General features: G+C 36.3%; 1 protein-coding gene across 5 annotated transcripts in view; it reads left to right on the forward strand.

Annotated features, from left to right (window-relative positions):
- TMTC3 (transmembrane O-mannosyltransferase targeting cadherins 3) overlaps positions 1-20,008 on the forward strand; it is a 48,059-nt gene that overhangs the window by 2,944 nt on the left and 25,107 nt on the right. For 4 of the 5 annotated variants that reach the window (XR_004357103.1, XM_032687995.1, XM_032687991.1 and 1 more), the window contains exons 2-10: positions 3,670-3,785; positions 4,368-4,584; positions 6,246-6,464; positions 12,454-12,553; positions 13,248-13,363; positions 14,981-15,153; positions 15,977-16,229; positions 17,127-17,275; positions 19,530-19,650. Coding sequence is in view for 4 of the 5 variants with exons in the window: in XM_032687995.1 (XP_032543886.1) it covers positions 4,396-4,584; positions 6,246-6,464; positions 12,454-12,553; positions 13,248-13,363; positions 14,981-15,153; positions 15,977-16,229; positions 17,127-17,275; positions 19,530-19,650 (1,320 nt within the window). In the remaining variant the exon portion in view is untranslated. The remainder of the gene's footprint in view (positions 1-3,669; positions 3,786-4,367; positions 4,585-6,245; positions 6,465-12,453; positions 12,554-13,247; positions 13,364-14,980; positions 15,154-15,976; positions 16,230-17,126; positions 17,276-19,529; positions 19,651-20,008) is intronic. The other variant, XM_032687994.1, reaches the window with a different exon arrangement.

Below are 20,008 nucleotides of genomic sequence, written 5' to 3' on the forward strand. Positions count from 1 at the left end.
GATATTCATCGGTTCAAGCCACCATCTCTTAGATGAACTTATTGCTCAATTGTTTAAAAATAAAAAAATTTAAATTTGGGAGTGGCTCTTTGTTTTTTTCCACCTTTCATGGTTTTCTGTTTGAACTGTAAATACGTTTTAAACAGTTCAGGACCTTCAGTGGTTAGCAAAGTTTATGTCTCTGTAGTGAATAAATTTCCAGAAATGCCAGACTATTTTTTTAGCAAGCAGTCATAACACATGTTGTTATTAATGACCTTCAGGGTGTGAAAAGTGCCATTACTCCCTAGAAGAAAAAATTTAAATGTATGTTTTAAGTTTCTAAAGTTAGATAGTAAGATGTGCCTTACTATCTAACTTATTTACACAAATATATTTGCGTCTGTGAGGGTCTGTTAATATAATGTGGCAGATAGCATGATTATTACCTGATAGCTAATTATGGAGTGCTAAATAGCTTTTGCATGTTTAGGGATTGCAGCTCCATTCCTGCCAAAATACACACTTCCTATTTTTTTCTAAATTGATATGGGTAGAAAATGTCTTCTGCACTCCCAAATTTCCCAACTGAGGATACTTTTAGAACATCATTATGCCTTTTTTTATTTGTGTTGGAGTTTTTCTGTGCAGACTGCTGTATTTTGCAGCATGTGGTGCTGAACCGTCTATAGTGTCATGGATTTAGAAGTAGAGAAATATTTTGTTTTCCTACCTTTCTAAAAGTACTTTGGCTTTTGGTTGTTGGTGGTTGGTTGGGTTTTTGGTTGGTGTATTTTTTCAGTTTTGCAGGGTTTTCTTATGTCTTGTTTGTGGCTTGGAGGAGAAGAGTGGATGAATTGTTAGAAGGATCTCAAAAAGTTGGAAGAGGAAAACTATATGCCTTACAAGCCGAACTGCCTTGAGAGTTCCAGTTCTCTTCGGTCCTTTCCACTTAATCTCTCTGTACAAACATGGAAACAGTGCAGTGCAAAATGCAGATTTCTGTGCCAAACTGCTTAAGAAATTTAGACCAACAATCGGGTGTTTTGCACAGCTTGGGTATTTTTGACACAGTTGGCTCTCATAACTGTGCAGTTTCTGCCTCTCAAGGCTTATCTTGCTGTTCAATGTTTTCATCTGTGTATTCCTCATGGCATGGTCAGATATTGTTGTAAATTAGAACATCCAACAGATGTAATAAACTGTGTGTCTGTCCTGATTTCATCCAGTCAAACAGTGGCTCTGTGGCTGTGTACTAGACCATGAACTGGCAGTCATACAGCCTAAAGGGTGGTTAAGGTATCTGATGGGCAGCCTTAGAAGCTGTGAAAGTAACAGGTAGGTAAGATGAAAAAATGACATGAGGGATTGTCAGTCTGTTTACATGTGTAGGACCTTCAGTGGTTATCAAACAGTGATGCAGTTCTCCCTCACAGCAAGTCTGTGTTAAGAAAGGAATTGTTAGGCGGTGTTTTACAGGTGTTTATCAACACATCCATCACTGGGAGTGGTGAAATACTGGCACTTGCAAGATGATACTTGGGTTGATCAACATGTCTGTTGGGTAAGAAGGGAAATGTATCCATTCACTTGAGGAGCCCAGTCATACCAAGGCTTCAGCAGCCTCTTGCACATCTGTGATTTATGAGGTTGTCAGTCTTGTGTACTCCTTACCTGGTTTCTCAGTTTCCAGCATCAAAGTGATAACAGATTAGTTGACATGAGAAGAGTTTTGGTAGCAATTGCTGTTTTCTACTTGAGATTAATGGCAGGCATACTTTAGCCTGGCTTACCAAGTACAGATGAGCTTTTACAAGCCTCCCTCTGCTTTAGTTTTGCATTCTCAACATGTTAATGAAGATTGCAGGTTTGAAGCTTGGAGTGTGATGGTGGACCCAGCAGATAGGAAGTAGTAGTTCTACTACAAAACGTAGTTGAAGGAGCTAATAAGATTGGTTAAGCTTTTCCTTTTGATGGGAAGCAATACTTGGGAATCGGTCTTAGTGTTTTGCTAGTTGGGTAGCAGTAGCTGTTTCTGAAATAGTATTGCTAAAGGATTACCACAATTTCTCTTTGATACGCAAGCAGTAACTGCAAGGGCTTGATGCTTCAACCAATACAGTAAATTCATGTTGTTAATACCTCAGGTCATCAAAACCCTACTTGTTTTACAATGCTGTTTCTTAAAGGTTGAATTTAAATAAACCTTAAAATTGGTTCTGTGTGGCAATGTTATCTTTTCACGGTATTTTAAAAAATAAAGGCTTGTATGTTGGAAATTACATATTGATTTTAGGTGCTTTTCAGATGTCAATGCTTTTCAGTAGAATTAGTGACCTTCAAGAAGTAGAAAGTGCACTATTCAGAAGCTGTTGCAAAAATTCTAGCAGAGAGAGAAACATCAGTTTCTTGTCCACGTCCTTTGAAAGGGTGGGAACTAAAATAATTTGAGTCGAAGTTCAAAAGTGGACCGTCTTTTCATGTATTCCTGCAGTAGGATTTGTTTTCTTTTTTTTTTTTTTAATAAGATATCTCTGGTTGCCAAGAACACTGTAAATATGTTCAGGTGTAATCTTGGCTTAGTGTTTTAAAGTACTCTGATTGAGCCCATGGTAGGGTCATTGGAATTAGATGATCTTTAAGATCCCTTCCAACCCAAACCATTGTATGATTCTATGAAACAGATGTAGCAACATCCTTTAACATAGTTTTGGGGTTTTTTACCAGAAAAGTGAAAAAAACCCCTTTCACTGCCATTATGTGAGTAATAAGGAATGGTTTGGTTTCATTCCTCTAAAATGATCTGTGTCCTGGTTTTTAGTTTAACTGCACCAGCATCTTGCTTCACATGTATTCCTTCCTGTACCACTACTCCTTTGGCTCCGGTTGTGGTAGGTGATTGACATGCTCTCAGGTCCAGGCTGCAAACCACAACCAAGGTCACCTATCTAGATGGGATCTCTGTGGCCTGTTCTTAGAGTTTAAGAAGGGTTTGGACAATGCTCTCAGGCACGTGGTGTGATTCTTGGGGTTGTTCTGTGCAGGGCCAAGAATTGGACTCAATGATCCTTGTGGGTCCCTTCCAACCCCAGGTATTGTGTGATAAATCTGCACAATTAAAAAAAGAATCAGCAAACCAAAGGAAAAAAAATATCACCAGGATTTCAGGGTTTAGGATGGTAAAACAGACTACAGCTTCTGAAGAGCTCATCAGCTTTGATGTGTGAACCCTGATAAACACAAGGCTGGGGTTTTTACGTATTTATGGCTCTGCATTATCTGGCTAATGTTAGCTGCTCTGTGTCCCTCTGTAGTTTGGGGGAAAATATTTTTTGTTCAGTCATCTCTTCTTTTTCTCAAAATGAAGTAATTGTTTAACTCTCTGTAGCTTTTCAATATCTTTGGTCCCAACAGTTGGCAGTGATCCATGCTGTGTCAACCAGTGGTCAAAAATAATGCCTTTGACCTGTAGTTACCTTCTTATTCTTCCAAGGCAGAACAGTAATTTAAAACAACACAATACACAGGAATTTCACCTTTTGATCAGTTCACCCACATAGTATTTTGTAAATAATCATAATATTGCTGATTAATAATTTCTAGGGTTTAGGAAGTTTATGCAAGATGAGAGAAAATAATGTAAGCTAAAGTTCATTTGTAGTGTCTTTTTTGCATCTATTTTTTTTTCAGACAGGACTCTCATGAACAGTCAGTGACACCAGAGCAATTGGCAGAGTGGAGGGAAAAAATGACCTTTTCATGAACTTCTATGAAGAATGCAAATGAGCAAAGTGTGAGCTTCAATGGTAAATTTGACTTTTTAATTATTATTAATGTCCTTTACCTGTTGAACACGTATATTTATGAACTTCTTGAAGTTTCCTGTTTGATCTTCTGATTATTTGAAATTTGGTTTTGTTTTAATTCCTTCTGAAATACTTTGAAAAACGACTGTAAACCTAAACCCCATCAATAATTAACACATATGCATCCTGTAACTTAGAATTTTGTGTCAATATTTTAAGTTACTCAGGATTCTAGAGAACTTAATTTTCATAGTTCTTCAGCTTGCAGCATTTGCTTGAACTGCGTGGGTGTCTGCAAAAACTACATCACAATGTGTTTTCAATACTTTTTTTTTTGTAAAACATGAAAGATAGCAGTGTATCCACCTTCTGCAAAGGCTTTTTAAGGGTGAGACTTCTTAATGAGAGTTTTTAAACACTAAATTGTGTAACATGCATGAGACTTGAGGAAACCTTTCTGTCTTACTGATTTTTAGGTAAGTGGTGTCATTAACTTCTAAAATACTGTTTTAATTTCACTTTCCTTGTCAAGTTTAGTTTCTAATTACTAAAATTACTTAACTTTCTGTCCATGTATTTCAGCTTTTGTCCATGAAAACTCTTAGAGAAGATGGCTGATGTAAGCCTGAAGGAAGCAGCACTGATAGTTGGTGTGGTGGCAGCCTGCTACTGGAACAGTCTCTTTTGTGGCTTTGTTTTTGATGATGTTTCAGCGATTTTGGACAATAAAGATTTGCATCCTTCTACTCCATTAAAAAATCTTTTTCAAAATGACTTCTGGGGCACTCCCATGTCTGAGGTAAACTCTTTGTAAAACACTTTGAGGCTTTAGGAAATGGAAAAAAAAAAAACCCCACCCTTGCAGAGAGTTTTTCCACTTCTTTCCCTTATGTGGTTTTAACAGGATACTTTGGATTAGACGGAATTTGGTGGTGTTAGTGTTTTGTACTACAATATCAGGAACATATGTTGCTTATATTCTTTCCCTTTGTTCACTTAAAGAACGGGTAAGAAAAGTTGTTTGTTTATTTATTTATATATATATATATATATATATATATATATATATATATAGTTGAATATTACTATCTATTTCCAGTATCAAAATTACACAACTCTGACCAATTTCTCTTCTCTGCAAAAGTTATATGTTGACATACAGTTGACATATTTATTTCTAAATGTAGTCTGGAAGGAAAGATAACACTCAAATAAGAAAGCTTGGACTTAGAGAACAGACACTGAATCCTTCAAATTTATTTGAGTAAGTGTATCTGTGTGAAATCAGAGTTTCTGCTTTGTAGCCCATGTAGAGTGGCTGTGTTTTATCTGAAAAGCTGCATTGGCATTGAAGTTGTTGATAGGCATCGTTACATGGCAAGGGCTAAAATATTTAGATACAGTTTAAAAAGTTAGACATGGTGCCATTGCTGAGCAAATGAACAAGAATTCTCTGACAGTCATAGGTTTTCTGCCTATCAAGGTATTCCACCTTATAATATTTTCTTATGTCAGTAACATACTTGTGAGATACTAATTGCTAACTCTATGAGTAGACTTTGATACATAATTTTCATATAACCCTTTAAGAAAAGCTTCCAGATTCTTTCAGTTATTTAGTCCTGTATTCATTGAGGGTTAAGTGGGTTCCCCTAACTCTCTCAGTAAGGTTCCAAGTAGTATTTTTCAACATGTTGTTTCTCCAAAAAAATCCCTAACCATGTGTAGTAGAAAAAAGCCTTCTCATTCAGTGTTGATTTTACACTTAAAACCAACTGAAAGTCATCTTAAATTAACTAAATTAAGTCAGATTAATTTGATTGTTCATGGCTTTTAGAATACTTTTTCTTATTTTGTGGTTTTGTCTGTCTGTTCAGTTTGATTCACCTTCCATCTGTTTTCCTCCCCATCCCACCTCCCATTTTTTTCTTAGATTTTCTTCCTTTGTTTTATGGACAAATTCATCAAAATATCAATAGGCTGTTTGTTAACAAATGCATTTTGGAACATGAAGGTGGTGTTATTGTAGTATTTAAAAGGGTTTTTGGATGGAGTCAGTGGCAACGTACACATATTGACTGGTAGATATATTGCAAATATGTAAATAATACATTTAGCTCAGTACACCACATTTTTATTTTATAAAATACTGATCTAAAACATGAAATTGGAGAGTAATCAAAATACTTGAGTAATACATTAAAACTATGTGAAAGTAGGAAAAATAGTCAGAATTAACTTTTTCTGCTTAACATTGTAATTTTAAATCAGATTTTTGTTGAATTAACTAGATTTTTAATTTTTTTTTTCCTATTACCAATTGTCATACCTTTATTTTGAAAGTAGATGCTTGAGAACAGAGGGGGACTCATGTATGCATAGGTTTTTAGAAAGATATCTTGGAGTGAAAGTCACTTTGTAAGTTGGTGGTGACTGATTGATTTGTTTATTTTCTTTTAGGAGAGGAGTCACAAATCCTACCGTCCCCTTACAGTTCTTACGTTTCGCTTAAACTACTTGTTCAGCGAATTAAATGCAGTTTCGTACCACTTTCTAAATCTGGTCTTTCATGTGGTGGTTTGCATAGTCTTCCTCAAAGTCTGTAAGCTGTTTCTGGACAACAGGAGCAGCATAGTTGCATCCTTGCTCTTTGCAGTGCACCCAATACATACGGAAGCGGTAGGTATAGCTGTGATGGGCTTAATTTGTTCAAACTGTGTTAATTAAACTTTGTGGGATTTGTTTCTGTGTTTGTATATATGTTGTAACTCCAGAAAGTGTGGTTTTACTCATACTTACTCTTCCCTTTGCAATGACTGGTGGAAGTGACAAATTTTAATACTCAGAGTTGTTTTATATTACTTGCAGCTACTGAAAAATAAAGAAACGTTAATTTAGTTATTTAATACCTTAGGTCTCTGCTATGAACATTGGCTTTTGTGGTGATGACTGCTTTAGTTTACATAGACATGTTCCAGGATGATTCATCCAGTATCCTATTTTCAGATACTCTGAATGCCTCCTAATTCATTTCCGGAATCAATAAGCACTCCCCTCTGGCTAATCACCAAGTCTATTCTGTCTGCTTTCTTTTATGTCAATATCTCTATCTCAGTGTGACTTTCTCTGGGATTGTTGTTGCTACCACTACATCCAGCTTAGGGCCATTCTGTTTAAACCTTCCATTTTTTTAACATATATGATAGAAGGAAGAAGAAAGATGTTTCTGTCCTCTCATATTTCCTGTGGTTCTGAGGGAGTTTTTCGCTGCTATAAAAAGCTTTTTTTGTACAAGCTGTCTGATTATATACCTTTTAATGGCCAACCAAGCTTGCAGTGTTGTGGAGTAAGTGAAGTCTTGTGATTGCCATTAACTAGATTTGTTTCCATCAGAAACACTGATAAAGCAGATTTGTGGCATTTTCTGCTGTTATTCCTGCATCACTTCAATTGACTTTCCTCGATTCCAGTACAGAGGTTTTGCAAAGCCCTTATTCAGTCTCTTTTTTTCTTACAGCATTAGCTGATTTTCAGAAAAACTGAAAATGTTTGAATCTTTTGATTCTTTGGAGGTGTTGTCTTTTTTATGTGAAGAGGTTGCATCTCTCTTTTAATCAGTAGCAACACAAATCCCTGTCAGTTACAATTCAGAAAACTGCATCCATGTATTTTGAGCAAATCTTTATCGGAACTGAGTTGAGTTTAAAATTGGCTGCTATTTGAGCTACTAATATGTCCTTACTAGAAGTTAGTGGAATGTTTAAAAAAGCAAAAGTTAGCCATCTAAAAATTTTTCCTTGTTCCAAAGCATAAACGGGTTACAAAAAAATGTGTTTATTTCTTTAGGTTTCCTTGCTCTTTGAAAAAATGTGCTATAAATTTCCATGTTTGACTTTGCGTCTATGTAATAAATGTGATAGTATCTTTACAGGAGCATTAGCAACTTACCAGTGACTAATATTGATGGGTCATGGCTTAGATCTGACTATGTAATTTTATCACTTTAATTCCAAATTCAGTGATTCCTTATTATGCTTGAACTGTCGATTCTGTCTGAAATAACAAGTTAATACAGGTGCTTTTATACTGTGCATTAGAGTTAGCAAAAAGTATTATACAAATCCTATAACACACTGTGTAACAAAAGCTACTTGTGTAAGGCAATGTATTACATAGTTACTGTGTAAAGCCTGACATCAGCCACATGAGGGCACTGTAACACTAGGATTGGTGGAACTTGGAGGTGTGCTTCAAATATTTAGTGTGAGGTTTAAAGTGCAGTTGTAGCTGAATTCCCCTGCTGTCAATGAAGAATCAGTTAGAGGGTTTTCTTCTTCCTACCCTCGTCTTTTTCAATTTAACCTCTCCGCTTCTGAGAAGTAGTGCGTTTTTTATCCTTTCATATGTTTGTATTGAGAATTTTGCTTAATATGCAGCCAAGAATTTGTAGAGTTGGCAGTTGAGACTTGTACAGATGTATAAAAGGCAGAATAACTGGCAGAATAACTGGCAGTTTCCATGCATGGAAGAGAGGAGCTAATAATGAGACTTACGTTAGGGCTGGGGATTTGGGTCCTGACTGACTTACTCAGGTTTTAGTGAAAACTCCAAAACAGAATCTCACTTCCACATTTTATGTCATTTGATGGCACCTTTTGTATCTTTTATAATTGAAATGTGTCTGATTTAAGTGCCTTCAAATTAATTTCCTACTTATTAGTCACCTGCACCAGAGTTTGAAACAGCAGATGCAATACATAAATATTTCAACACTTTTTGCCTATCTTAGGATAAACATATTTTTCCTGGAAAAGTTAGTGGAGCAAGATAGATAGAAATTAATTTTTTGTTTGACTTCAGGGAGTAGTAGGCTCTTGCAGTGGTAATATCTATTTTTCTGAGGAATAAGTTTTGATGAAATAGGCTGAATAACAGCACTGTAGTTTCATTTGTCCTTGTCTTTCCAGTTTAGTGTTTCTAGCTACTTTGCTACTGTTCTGGCCAGAAACATGTTGATCACCTTTATAGCTACAAGATGTCAACTAACAGTGTGAATGCTGGAATTTTCTCTCATAAATCACCTTTGTATCCAGAAATAGAATCTCTTTTGTTGGCGGGGGACCCTGGAGGCATACCAGCACACTTGCTTTACTAATGATCTCCCAACTGATCTACAGATAAAGTTTTCTTTAATGTCTGTTTTAATGCTGGACAATTTTGAGATCCAGACCAGGAATCCTCAAAACATCTTAAGATATTTTGGAAACAAACACCTACATACTATTCAAAATATTAACACAAACTCTGGTGTCTTATCAGTGTTTGTGCATGATTTGGTGACTTGTTTAGTAAACATACAGTCCTCCAAAAAGAAGCACTAGTGTATGATTTCAGATTCAGATTTGAATGGTTATCTTTACACTGTGACCTTGGATATTGAGTTACTTTCTCATTTTACACTGTGCTGGATCAATCATGCTTGACCAAGAATGTACCTAGCAATAAAAACTTTGAGCTGGGTCTGGACGGCAAAAAGTCAGGTTTCAACATCATCATAGTTAAAGCATGAGCTATGAGGTTTCCTTAGCTGAATATGACCATCTGCCTCAGGATAACCTGCCATTTTTCAACTATCTTACTTGCAAAAATTTGGAAGCAGTCAGAGGCATTACAGAAGAGGACAAGTGAAGAAGAACAGTAGTCCTAGAAGGTACTCTGGTCAACACAGTGGTTACTGCAGTAACCATTAATATAGTGACCTGTCTTCCATCTCTGGTTGGTTTCACGTCAGTGTTTTTTGAAAACAGTTCCTGAAATGGAAATTAATCTGTATTTCATTGAGGATTCTGAAACAACCTTCTGCCCTATGCGTTTTAGCACTTCTCCAAATTTTCATAAAATCCATTCCTCTCTCTCTTATTATCAAGGGATCACTACCTGTAATTTTTATATTGTCAACCAAATTTTTGTTCAGAAAATTACCAGACCTGTAGTAAAGCCTGAGTCATTCTTTAACATTATTGCACTTGGCTTCCCATCAATTTATTTGTGACTGTTGACTGCTCACCTGAGAGCTGCCATAGCACCGGTTGAGGGAATGCTGCTTTCAGATTCAGATCTGTTCCATCAGTTAGAAAAGCTACAAACAAAAATAACAATCACAGCTTCTGTGAGTTGTTGTGAGGCTTCTCTTAGAACTCCTATTGATAAAAGCTAATTTCTACCAGATATTATGAAATCAACAGTTGTTATCATGGCCAAATTCTGCCTTAAATGCTATTTGTGGTTAAAGTTAAGAGAAAGTACAGCATTTTTCAGTTGTATCATTAATGGTTGTAAAACTAAGTATCAACCACAGTTGGCCACCAGCCACCTGTATGATTCTTGTTCTTGAGTTTGGTACTGATTGAACTGAAAGCAACATTACTCTTAGCCTTTTTTTGCTTGCTTTACAGATCTCTTTTCTGCATATCCTGATAGTATATTAGTCATGATACTATCAACTAGAAGAATAGAAACATAGAATGGTTTGAGTTGGAAAGGACCTTAAAGACCATCTAGTTCCAACCCTCCTGCCTTGAGCAGGGACACTTTCCAAGCCCCATCTAACCTGGCCTTGAACACTTCCAGGGATGGTCATCGAGAACATCTCTGGGCAGCCTGCTCCAGTACTTCACCACCCTCACAATAAAGAATTTTTTCCTAATATCTAATCTAAACCTACCTTCTTTGAGTTTGAAGCCATTCTCGCTGTCCTGTCACTACATGCTCTTGTAAGTTGTCTCTCTCTGTCTTACTTGTGGACTCCCTTCTCGTATTGGAAAGCCACAATTAGATCAGCTCAAAGCCTTCCTCTTCTCCAGGCTGAACAATCCCAGTTCTCTCAATGTTTACTTGTAGGAGAGGTCCTTCATCCCTTCAGTCAATTTGGTGGCCCTCCTCTAGACTTGCTCCAACAGATCAATGTCCTTCCTGTGCTGGGGACCCCAGAGCTGGATGCAGCACTCCAGGTGGGGTCTCTAGAGCAGAGTAGAGGGACAGAATCCCCTCCCTTGACCTGCTGGCCACGCTGCTTTTAATACAGCCCAGGACACAACTGCCTTTCTGAACTGCAAGTGCACATTGCTAGGTCATGTTCAGCCTCTCATCCACCAGCACTCCCAAGTCCTTCTTGGCAGGGCTGTTCTCAATCTGTTCATCCCCCAGCCTGAATTGAGACTGGGAGTTGCCCTGACCCAGATGCAGCACTTTGCACTTGGTCTTGTTAAACTGCTTGAGATTCCCATGGGCCCACTTCTCAAGCTTATCCAGATCCCTCTGGATGGCATCCTATCCTTCAGGTGCGTCAACTGCACCACTCAGCTTGGTGTCATCTGCAAATCTGCTGAGGGTGCACTTGATCCCTTCATCTGTGTCGTTAATGAAGATTTTAAGTAACACTGATCCCAGTACGGATCCCTGAGGGACACCACTTGTCACTGATGTCCATCAGGACTCTGAGCTACTAACCACTACCCTCTGGATGCAACCATCCAACCAATTCCTTATCCATCCAACAGTCTGCCCATCAAATCCATCTCTCTTCATGTTGTGGGGGACTGTGTCCAAGACTTTACAGAAGTTGAGATAAATGGCATCTCTGGTCCTTCCCTTGTCCACTGCTGTGGTCATTCCATCATAGAAGGTCAGTGTTGGTCCAGACAGACTTGCCCTTGGTGAAGCTGTCCTGGTTTTCTCAAATCACCTTGCTGTTCTCCATGTGCCTTAGCATAGCTTCTAAGAGGATCTGTTCCATGATCCTCCCAGGCACAGAGGTGTGACAAGTCAGTAGTTCCTATGGTCCTCCATTCTACACTTTTTAAAGATAGGTACAATATTTCCCTTTTTCCAGTCACACAGACTTCATCTTGCTGCCGTGACTTTTCAAATATCATGGAGGTATGCAACTATATCGGACTCCCTCAGGACTCTGGAATGAATCTCATTGGGTCCTATAGACTTATGTGTGTTCAGATTCCTCAGGTGGTCATGAACCTGACCTTTGCTTAGAGCAGGAAGCACTTTCCTCTCCCAGTCCCTATCCTGCTGTCTGTCTATTCAAGAGATGTGGCAAGAGAGGTTGTCATTGAAGACTGAGGCAAAAAAAGTTGAGTACCTCAGCCTTCTCCTCATCCATTGTTACCAGTTTTCCAGCATTGTGGGGTTACACTTTCTTTGACCTTCCTTTTCTGGTTAACATAGCTGTAGAAGCCCTTCTTGTTATTCTTTGTGTCCCTTCTTAAGTTCAATTCCAGCTTTGCTTTGGCCTTTCTCACTCTTTCCCAACACAACTGAACTTTGTCCCTATACTCTTCCCAGGTTACCTGTCCTTGTTTCCACTACCTGCGCGTTTGTTTCTTTCACTTCTGTTTGACTAGCAGTTCCCTACTCAACTGTGCTGGCCTCTTGCTTTCCTTGCCCAGTTACTTGCTCCTGGGGATTCCTAACTCCTGTGTTCTGTGGAACACTTCCTTAAAGATCTGACAGCTGTATGTAATAAATACATAGTAATAAATATCTAACAATTTATAAATAACGTATACAGATCAGTAATAATATCTAGTCAAACACTATCTTAAGATATAATAATAAATATAATAATTATGGTTTTTCTTCTTTTACTTTTCAGGTAACTGGAGTTGTGGGCAGAGCAGAGCTTTTATCATCTATTTTTTTCCTAGCTGCTTTTTTGTCATATACAAAATCTAAAGGGCCGGATAATACCATAGGTAAATGATTGACAAATAGATATATAACTTAATTTCTTTATCACTGATAACAAAGCTCTTAAAACTGTAATAGAGTTGTACTGGTTCAGCAAGTGTGTAAAAAACCCCATCAGCCCCAAGATACCCATGTAATACTGCTTTCCTTTTGTTTTTAATTCAAGACTTAAGCATTTCTTCATTAGTTTTGTAACATCTGCAGTAGGGGACTCATACACTGACTTTTATTATTGTAAGTTAAGTGGAAGTATGCTGAGGTGCTTCAGATGTTCAATCACAAGTAAGCTGCAAAGTTTCAGCGTAAGTGAAGGAGGCTTTCCTCCTTTCCAGAGTTAAATTGTCCCTGTGAAAATTCATGACTCCCTATAAAGTATTCCATTTCTAAAAGTGCTCTGGTGATTTCAGAAAGAGGGAGGTTTTTTTGCTTTCCTTATTATAGCTTAGTCTTTTACCTTTCATTTAGTTCTTTCAATTTAAGAGAGACAGTTTTAAAATTGATACATATGTATTATTTTCTGTAGAGTAAAACTGGTAATCTTTCCTTTACTAAGAAATTACATGCTGAACAAGTTTATAAAACCTGGCATATTCAAACATGGAGAGCCAAAGTCTTCACTTTTTAGGTTAATTTACTTTTTTGTATGTTTGTGGGTTTTGTAAGATGGAGCATTTTCAGTAATGTCTTCTTTATTTGCAGTGTGGACTCCAATTGCAGTGACTGTGTTTCTAGTAGCTGTTGCAACACTGTGTAAAGAACAAGGAATAACAGTGGTGGGAATATGCTGTGTGTATGAAGTATTTATTGCTCAAGGGGTAAGCTGTTGAAAAATAGAGTGGATTTCATCTCAGGGATTCTGTTATGATGCATAAAGTACATTGAAGCATCCTATTTCAGTGCTGATTTTTCTCAATTTAGGCGAACTCAGTACTTGTTTTACATTTTTCAGATTTTTTCCAAGTCAGTTAATGTTTGACATAAATGGTTCATGGTGAGGGAATCAAATGATTTCCAAGTTATCCTTTACAAGCCATACAGAGATGTTAGCAAATATATTCAATAGACTTAATAGGTCTTAATGGAAACCTGAGTTTTAGTTAACTGAAATTTGCAAATACTAACATGTAACAGTCTTGATTAAAGTCTGAGGTGCATAAAGATGGGGAATTAGTTGTTTTTATTCCCTGTAGTAAAAATAGAGAACACATTATATACAAATATACTTTATCAGTAACCAGATGTTTTGGAGTAGTCCTATTGAATAAGTAATATTCTTTCAAAATTTGTTGTCAGCTGATAGGTTTCATTTTAAGCATTGATAAGCCTTTAATCATAAATTTGCTTAAAGGAACAAGTTGTTCCTGCAGTTAAATAATTCTTGGATTTTAATAGTCAAAACAAATGCAATTAAAAAAGTATGACTGCATATTAGAAGAAAATTTTGTAGTTTAAGTTAATTATTTGAAGGAATATTTTGTAAAAAATGCACCAAATAAAAGCTGAAAGATTGTCTGTTTGGGGGATACACATTCAAGGCCAAAATACCAAAATCACATAGATGTCTTTGTAACTATTGCCTTTACAAGTCTAGTGAATAAACATACAGTTTTCAAACTGGATTTCTAAGGAAATCATCAGTGTGTGACTGGTTTTAAATCCACTCTTCCTTTCTTTTAGTATCTTGTGATCTGATCTCAATTTCATGAAAGTTTAGTTTGTGTAAGTCAACTAAATAGGAAAGATAGAATCCAAGCTGAGGCTTCTTCTGAATGCACACGTGTCGCATGAACTTAGAATTTGACCAGTTCTCAGAAACCTCTCAGTTTCTGTAGTTTAGCCAACCAGTGTACGTGAAGCAATAAATCATCTCCAGCAGAAGTCGTGAAGACTTAGAGAAAGAGGTACACAGGGAAGAAATTAAGCCATGTAAAGGGGAATAATGAAAGATCATGATGTTATATAAAATATAACATTATTTAATATATAATATATATAATATAAAATAGAAAGCCAGGGTAATCAGGAAGTGAATAGCATTTCTACCATTTGTAAGGAATTTTGTTTATAGGACACGTTTTCAGAAGAGCTGATAATTCTAAAAGTAGTGATTTTTCTTCTTGACAGTTTATATCATAGCTATGATTCATTTGTTCAAGTCTCCAAAGTTGGTACAATATTTTTGAATCTGTCAGTGCAAAATACAGAGCTACAGGCATACAGATTCAACTGTGGTAGTGTTAGCAAGAATACTTGAATAGAGATTATTTGAATGGTGGACTTGGTTTGAGGGTTTGTCATGAAAACACTAAGAAGCTGAATTAAGTAACTCTTGGGAGCAGACATTTAGAGACAACTAAGGAAAAAAAAATTAGGTAGCTCATATTTGAGGGAGTAATGAGTACACTGATTATAAACACTGTTTTGCTTTGCAGTACACCTTGCCAACGCTGTTGGATACAGCTGTACAGATTCTTCGAGGGAAGGGCAGTATTCCTTTCTCTATGCTCCAAACACTATTGAAGCTCATAGTCCTAATGTTCAGTACACTGCTGCTTGTAGTTGTCAGAGTCCAGGTTATCCAGTCTCAACTTCCAGTGTTTACAAGGTAATAGTGTCTCTTATTTACAGATGCCGATAAATAAGATATGACTTAATGAGGTCTGAATGAAATGGCCAAAAATACATCACCTTCAGTGCTATGAACTAATTTTAATATTGGTAACCAATGTCTGTACAATACTACATTTTTTGGGAAATTGATGATATATTTCAGCACCTGGTGACAAGAATGTCCAAGGTATTGAGGTATCTGAGCAGGCAGCCTTTTTTAAAAACTTACAGTTGTAAGTCTTTGTCTTAGTAATTTGTAAATTTAATGTCTTACTGCTTAGGTATTTTTTATTGTCTCTGTATGTGGACATTTGCTGAATACTTTAAACCTCTTAAGTTTTTCCTCTTCTACATGCAAAATATTTTTCTCATTTTAGGTATGTATATGCAGAAAACATGGTTGTCTTCGGATAGACTGCTTGAAGATAAGTGTAAATGAATGGCATTAGAACTGAAAAACTAATTTATCTTAAGTTTGAGCAATGTAGAAATGCAAGAATCTGTTACTGTCCCTGAAAAAATAAGACAAACTATTAAAAACATGAACAAGGGCCACTGAACCCAACCTTAGGTGTAAATCATTCTTAAGTTGATTATATCCCAAATCAGTTTCATAAGCTTGGAGGCTCTGTCCTGCTCTGCAGTGAATCATTGTACATGATTCCAAAGTCCCACACCTGACAAATGCAGAAAGATGAGGATATTGTACATGTCTGTAATTGGTAGTTCTAGCTATGGATCTGATGTTTGTCACAAAGTGAATCAAGACTACATCTTTTTTCATTAAAAGTTCCTTTTTCTCCTTTCTTTTGCTTAAGGTTTGATAACCCAGCTGCTGTTAGTCCATCCCCAGCAAGACAGCTGACTTTCAACTACCTCCTCCCTGTAAATGCTTGGCTTCTTCTCAACCCCTCAGAACTATGCTGTGACTGGACAATGGGAACTATTCCTCTTGTGGAGTCTTTGTTAGATGTTAGAAATGTTGCCACCCTTACCTTCTTTTGCTTTCTGGGAGCTTTGATTGTCTTCAGTCTCCGACATCCTGATAATTCCTCCAAGACAGTATTGATGGTATGAATTCAAATTTTGCTTAAATCTATCAGCCAATCATACTGAAAATTTCTAGAAAATTCTTCTTTCTTCAAAGAAACATTCCATTTCTGCAGGTTTGGTTTTGTCAGTTTTTTTGTAACTTGGAGGCCAGATATTTTGGAATAATTATTCATGTCTTTTTTTGGACCAGAGATTGGAAAGCTGCTATTTAACAGTGACCCAGGACATAAAGGAAATGGTCATGTCCACTTCCTTTGCAGTACATGGATTTCTCTGCCTTTTAATAAACACACTTTTTGATAAGAAGTCTGTCACCAACCTAAGACCTGCAGTTATGCAGTTCTTAAGATCATTGTCGCTTTAGGTATTCTAGGGTGCTCTTAGCACACTGTCTAAACACTGATGTTTATTCAGTGGCTGATTTTGGTTTTTATGTTATTTCTTCACATTTCTTACAGAAACCTAAAACAGACTCTGTTTTGTAATGTAAAAATAGCTGCTTTAGGCATCATATTGATTGATAAAAATTTTTAATTGTTATAAAACACAATGTCCAAGGTTCTTAGACTGTCTTATTTTAGTATCTGGAACTCTTATTAAAACATTGTTTTTAAATTAATTTTTTGATCCTAGTGATTTGTCATACAGCTGCTCTTTTTTGTAGCATAGAAAAGTGAATAGACTTGTAAGCCCTTAAATAAGGAGTAGAATCATTTGCAGGTGACTATTTGCCATATTCAGAGATGTCTCCATGTAAAACAGATCTTACTGTTGAAAAGAAAAACAGCCAAATATCTACTATCTATGTCTGTTTTTTCTGGGATTATTTTTGTAGTTCGTATGTAATTTGTTTCCTGGGTACAGTTTGTCACTACCTGATCTTGATTACTAATGCCATTTGCATTTCTTTTCTAGGCACTCTGCTTAATAGTGCTACCATTCATTCCTGCATCAAACCTGTTTTTTCCTGTTGGATTTGTAGTAGCAGAACGAGTGTTGTATGTTCCTAGCATGGGATTCTGCATTTTAGTAGCACATGGATGGAAGAAATTATCAAATAAAAGGTAAGGTGGTGTTACCTAAAACTAGTTTAACTCATCTCTTACTTTCACAGAAGATAACCATTTATAAGTACAAGATTTCCCATTAGAGCTTTTATCAGTATGAATTTATTACATTATAGGTCTTACTCTGTTTCAAGTTCTTAATGACCACAGAGTAATGACCAAGAAACCATTTCACAGTCGTGACAAACGACAACAAGGAAGTTCTTAGGCAACTGGTAGATTATACTGACAGTGTTATAAAATTTATTTAAAAGATATACAAATATGTCTATATACACACACAAGTGCATAATATATTTTTTATTTTATATTTAAGCATACATGTATACATAGAAAGAGCCTCAGCCTGCACCAAACCATCTTAGAATGCAGTGTACCTTATATTACACATTGCTACAGAATAGACTTTACCTATGATCCTAGTAGTATAACCCATCTCTTCTCTGTAAAAGAAAATATTTTCTGTTTAAGTCCTAGATGTTTTTAAGGATTAGTCAAAAAGTATTTCTTTGCTAGATTTGATTTATACTCTATTCTGGTGATTACTGCCTGAAGTTTATATAATGTGTGTGCATCAGCAAGTTAAAATATCTTTTGTTGATTAAATTTTCAGATATGCTGTGCTAGAAATGGCTATCAGAGCCATTCAGTATTTGCTAAACTAAAGAATTGTTTGGATAACAATTTCTCCTTATGAAATTGTGCTCTAAAAGCATTTTTTGCACATGCTTTTGTTTTTTCTGGTATCTTCTACATTCATCTGCACAAGCCTCCCGCTGACCTGGATGCTTTACCCTTATTACCCTGATGGCATCCTAGTGCTTGTTCAGACAAATGGAAAGGCAGCAATTCACAGTCCTGTGTTGTCTGCTATCATAAGAGCTGAGGCCTGGCGGTATCACTTATGCCAAGGGGTGCTGCTGAAGCTGACAGCACCTGCATAATGAGAAATTAGTGATACCTTGTGGGAGTGAGGAGAAAGTATTCTCACAAATCCCACTACAAGGCAGTAAAAATAGAAGTGATGTGAAAGAAAGCAAGGAACCAGAAGATGGCTGGGGACAAAAATCAGGCAGCAATGTCATTTACTACAAAAATACTGGGGATCAGCACTCTAAAAAGTCTTATGAGAGAGAGAAGGCTCCTTGCTTTAGAAATATGTGGAAAGAAAAAGCTTTCTTATAAGTCTGATGGGCATGTAGATTACTATATATGCCAGTTCCCATTGATCACTTTGCTAGTGTTTAAGAATTTCTCGCTTACAATTTTACAGTTCCACTTTTTTAGTATTTTTAAAACCAGTCATGGTAGTCTAAGTCTTCACAGCATTTTGTATATCTTAAAAAGTGGAGGGAAAAAAAACCTTTCAGTTTTTAGCAAACCCCTGTGAACAACCATTGCATGAGTCAAGTATAAGAAATAGCTGTTCATGCTGAACAACTGTATGTCCTCTCAAGAATTACATTTTCTTAAAACAAAATTATAATTGTAGGAAGGCTACTGAGTGTTTGAAATGTTTTTTCATAATAAAGTTAGAACTCAGAATCAAAATGATCAGCATGTTAAGGCATATGTTTTATATGTTATGTTTAAACTCCAGAAAAATAAACTACACAAAATCAAGATTATTCCTGACGAGCTTGCCATAGAGGGTGACTTCTGCCCCAATTTGCAGCTTTAAAAATAAAATTGCTAGAAAGACATTAAACCTTTCTCCTATTTAGATATTACAGTAGCACCGGGATTATATTTGTTTATGGAAGATTGCATAGTCTCCACTTACCTCTCTGTTAAGATGTATTCTGCAGTGTGGGGAAGATTGGCAATGTGTGCAGTAAAAAAACCTGTGTGGAATTGTCTGATACGAAACAAAAGGATGGGATGATATTTTAGTTGCTTTTTTTATTTTTTAAAATTTTGTATGGTGTTTTGGAGAACCTCACATTTTGCCATCACGTTTATTGTTTTAAATTACAGCTAAGTTTTAACAGATGTATAATCTTTGTATATTTTTGTTTACATTCTATTATGTGAGTTGCATTTGTTCTTAAGGGAATTACATAGTCATAACAAAAACATCAGGTATAAAAACCAAAATTAATTTGAAATTAGGCATTATTTCCTTTCAAACTCCAGAGTGCGCCATTCACAAATGCAGTTCTTGGTTTGTTCGCCTCAGCATGAGATATTTACTCTAATTAAGATAAGAATTGTTTGTGTGCTTACAACAAATCTTTGTTTTATTTAATAGCGTGCTAAGAAAAATTTCTTGGGTTTGTTTGGCTGCGGTACTATTCACTCATGCCTTAAAAACACTGCACAGGAACTGGGATTGGGAGTCGGAGTACACGTTATTTATGTCAGCTTTAAAGGTACTGTATTCTATTTGGAAAGGATAATGGAAAGTTTGTTGCTGTTCTTATAAAGCTGCAGTAGAGCATGATAAAAATGGAGAAAAATTATGCTTGTTTTGGCACATTAATCTCTATATTGACAGTATTGACATATAATTAGTTGCTTTGGGGAATGCTTTAAAAGCAGTGTCATGCACACGTGGGAATTCTCATGCAAGAAATAGATAGTAATTTTTCTTGTCTGGATCAAAGCAAGATATGTTTCTGCTAAAAGGTTGATTCATAGAATAATGTCTTTAAAGTTCATATGGCATGATAAGACAGTTTGTAAAAGATCCTATAACAATTACAATGAATGTTAAAATATTTGGTATTT

Source organism: Chiroxiphia lanceolata, chromosome 5 (genome assembly GCF_009829145.1).
Source record: "Chiroxiphia lanceolata isolate bChiLan1 chromosome 5, bChiLan1.pri, whole genome shotgun sequence".
NCBI classification, from domain to species: domain Eukaryota; kingdom Metazoa; phylum Chordata; class Aves; order Passeriformes; family Pipridae; genus Chiroxiphia; species Chiroxiphia lanceolata.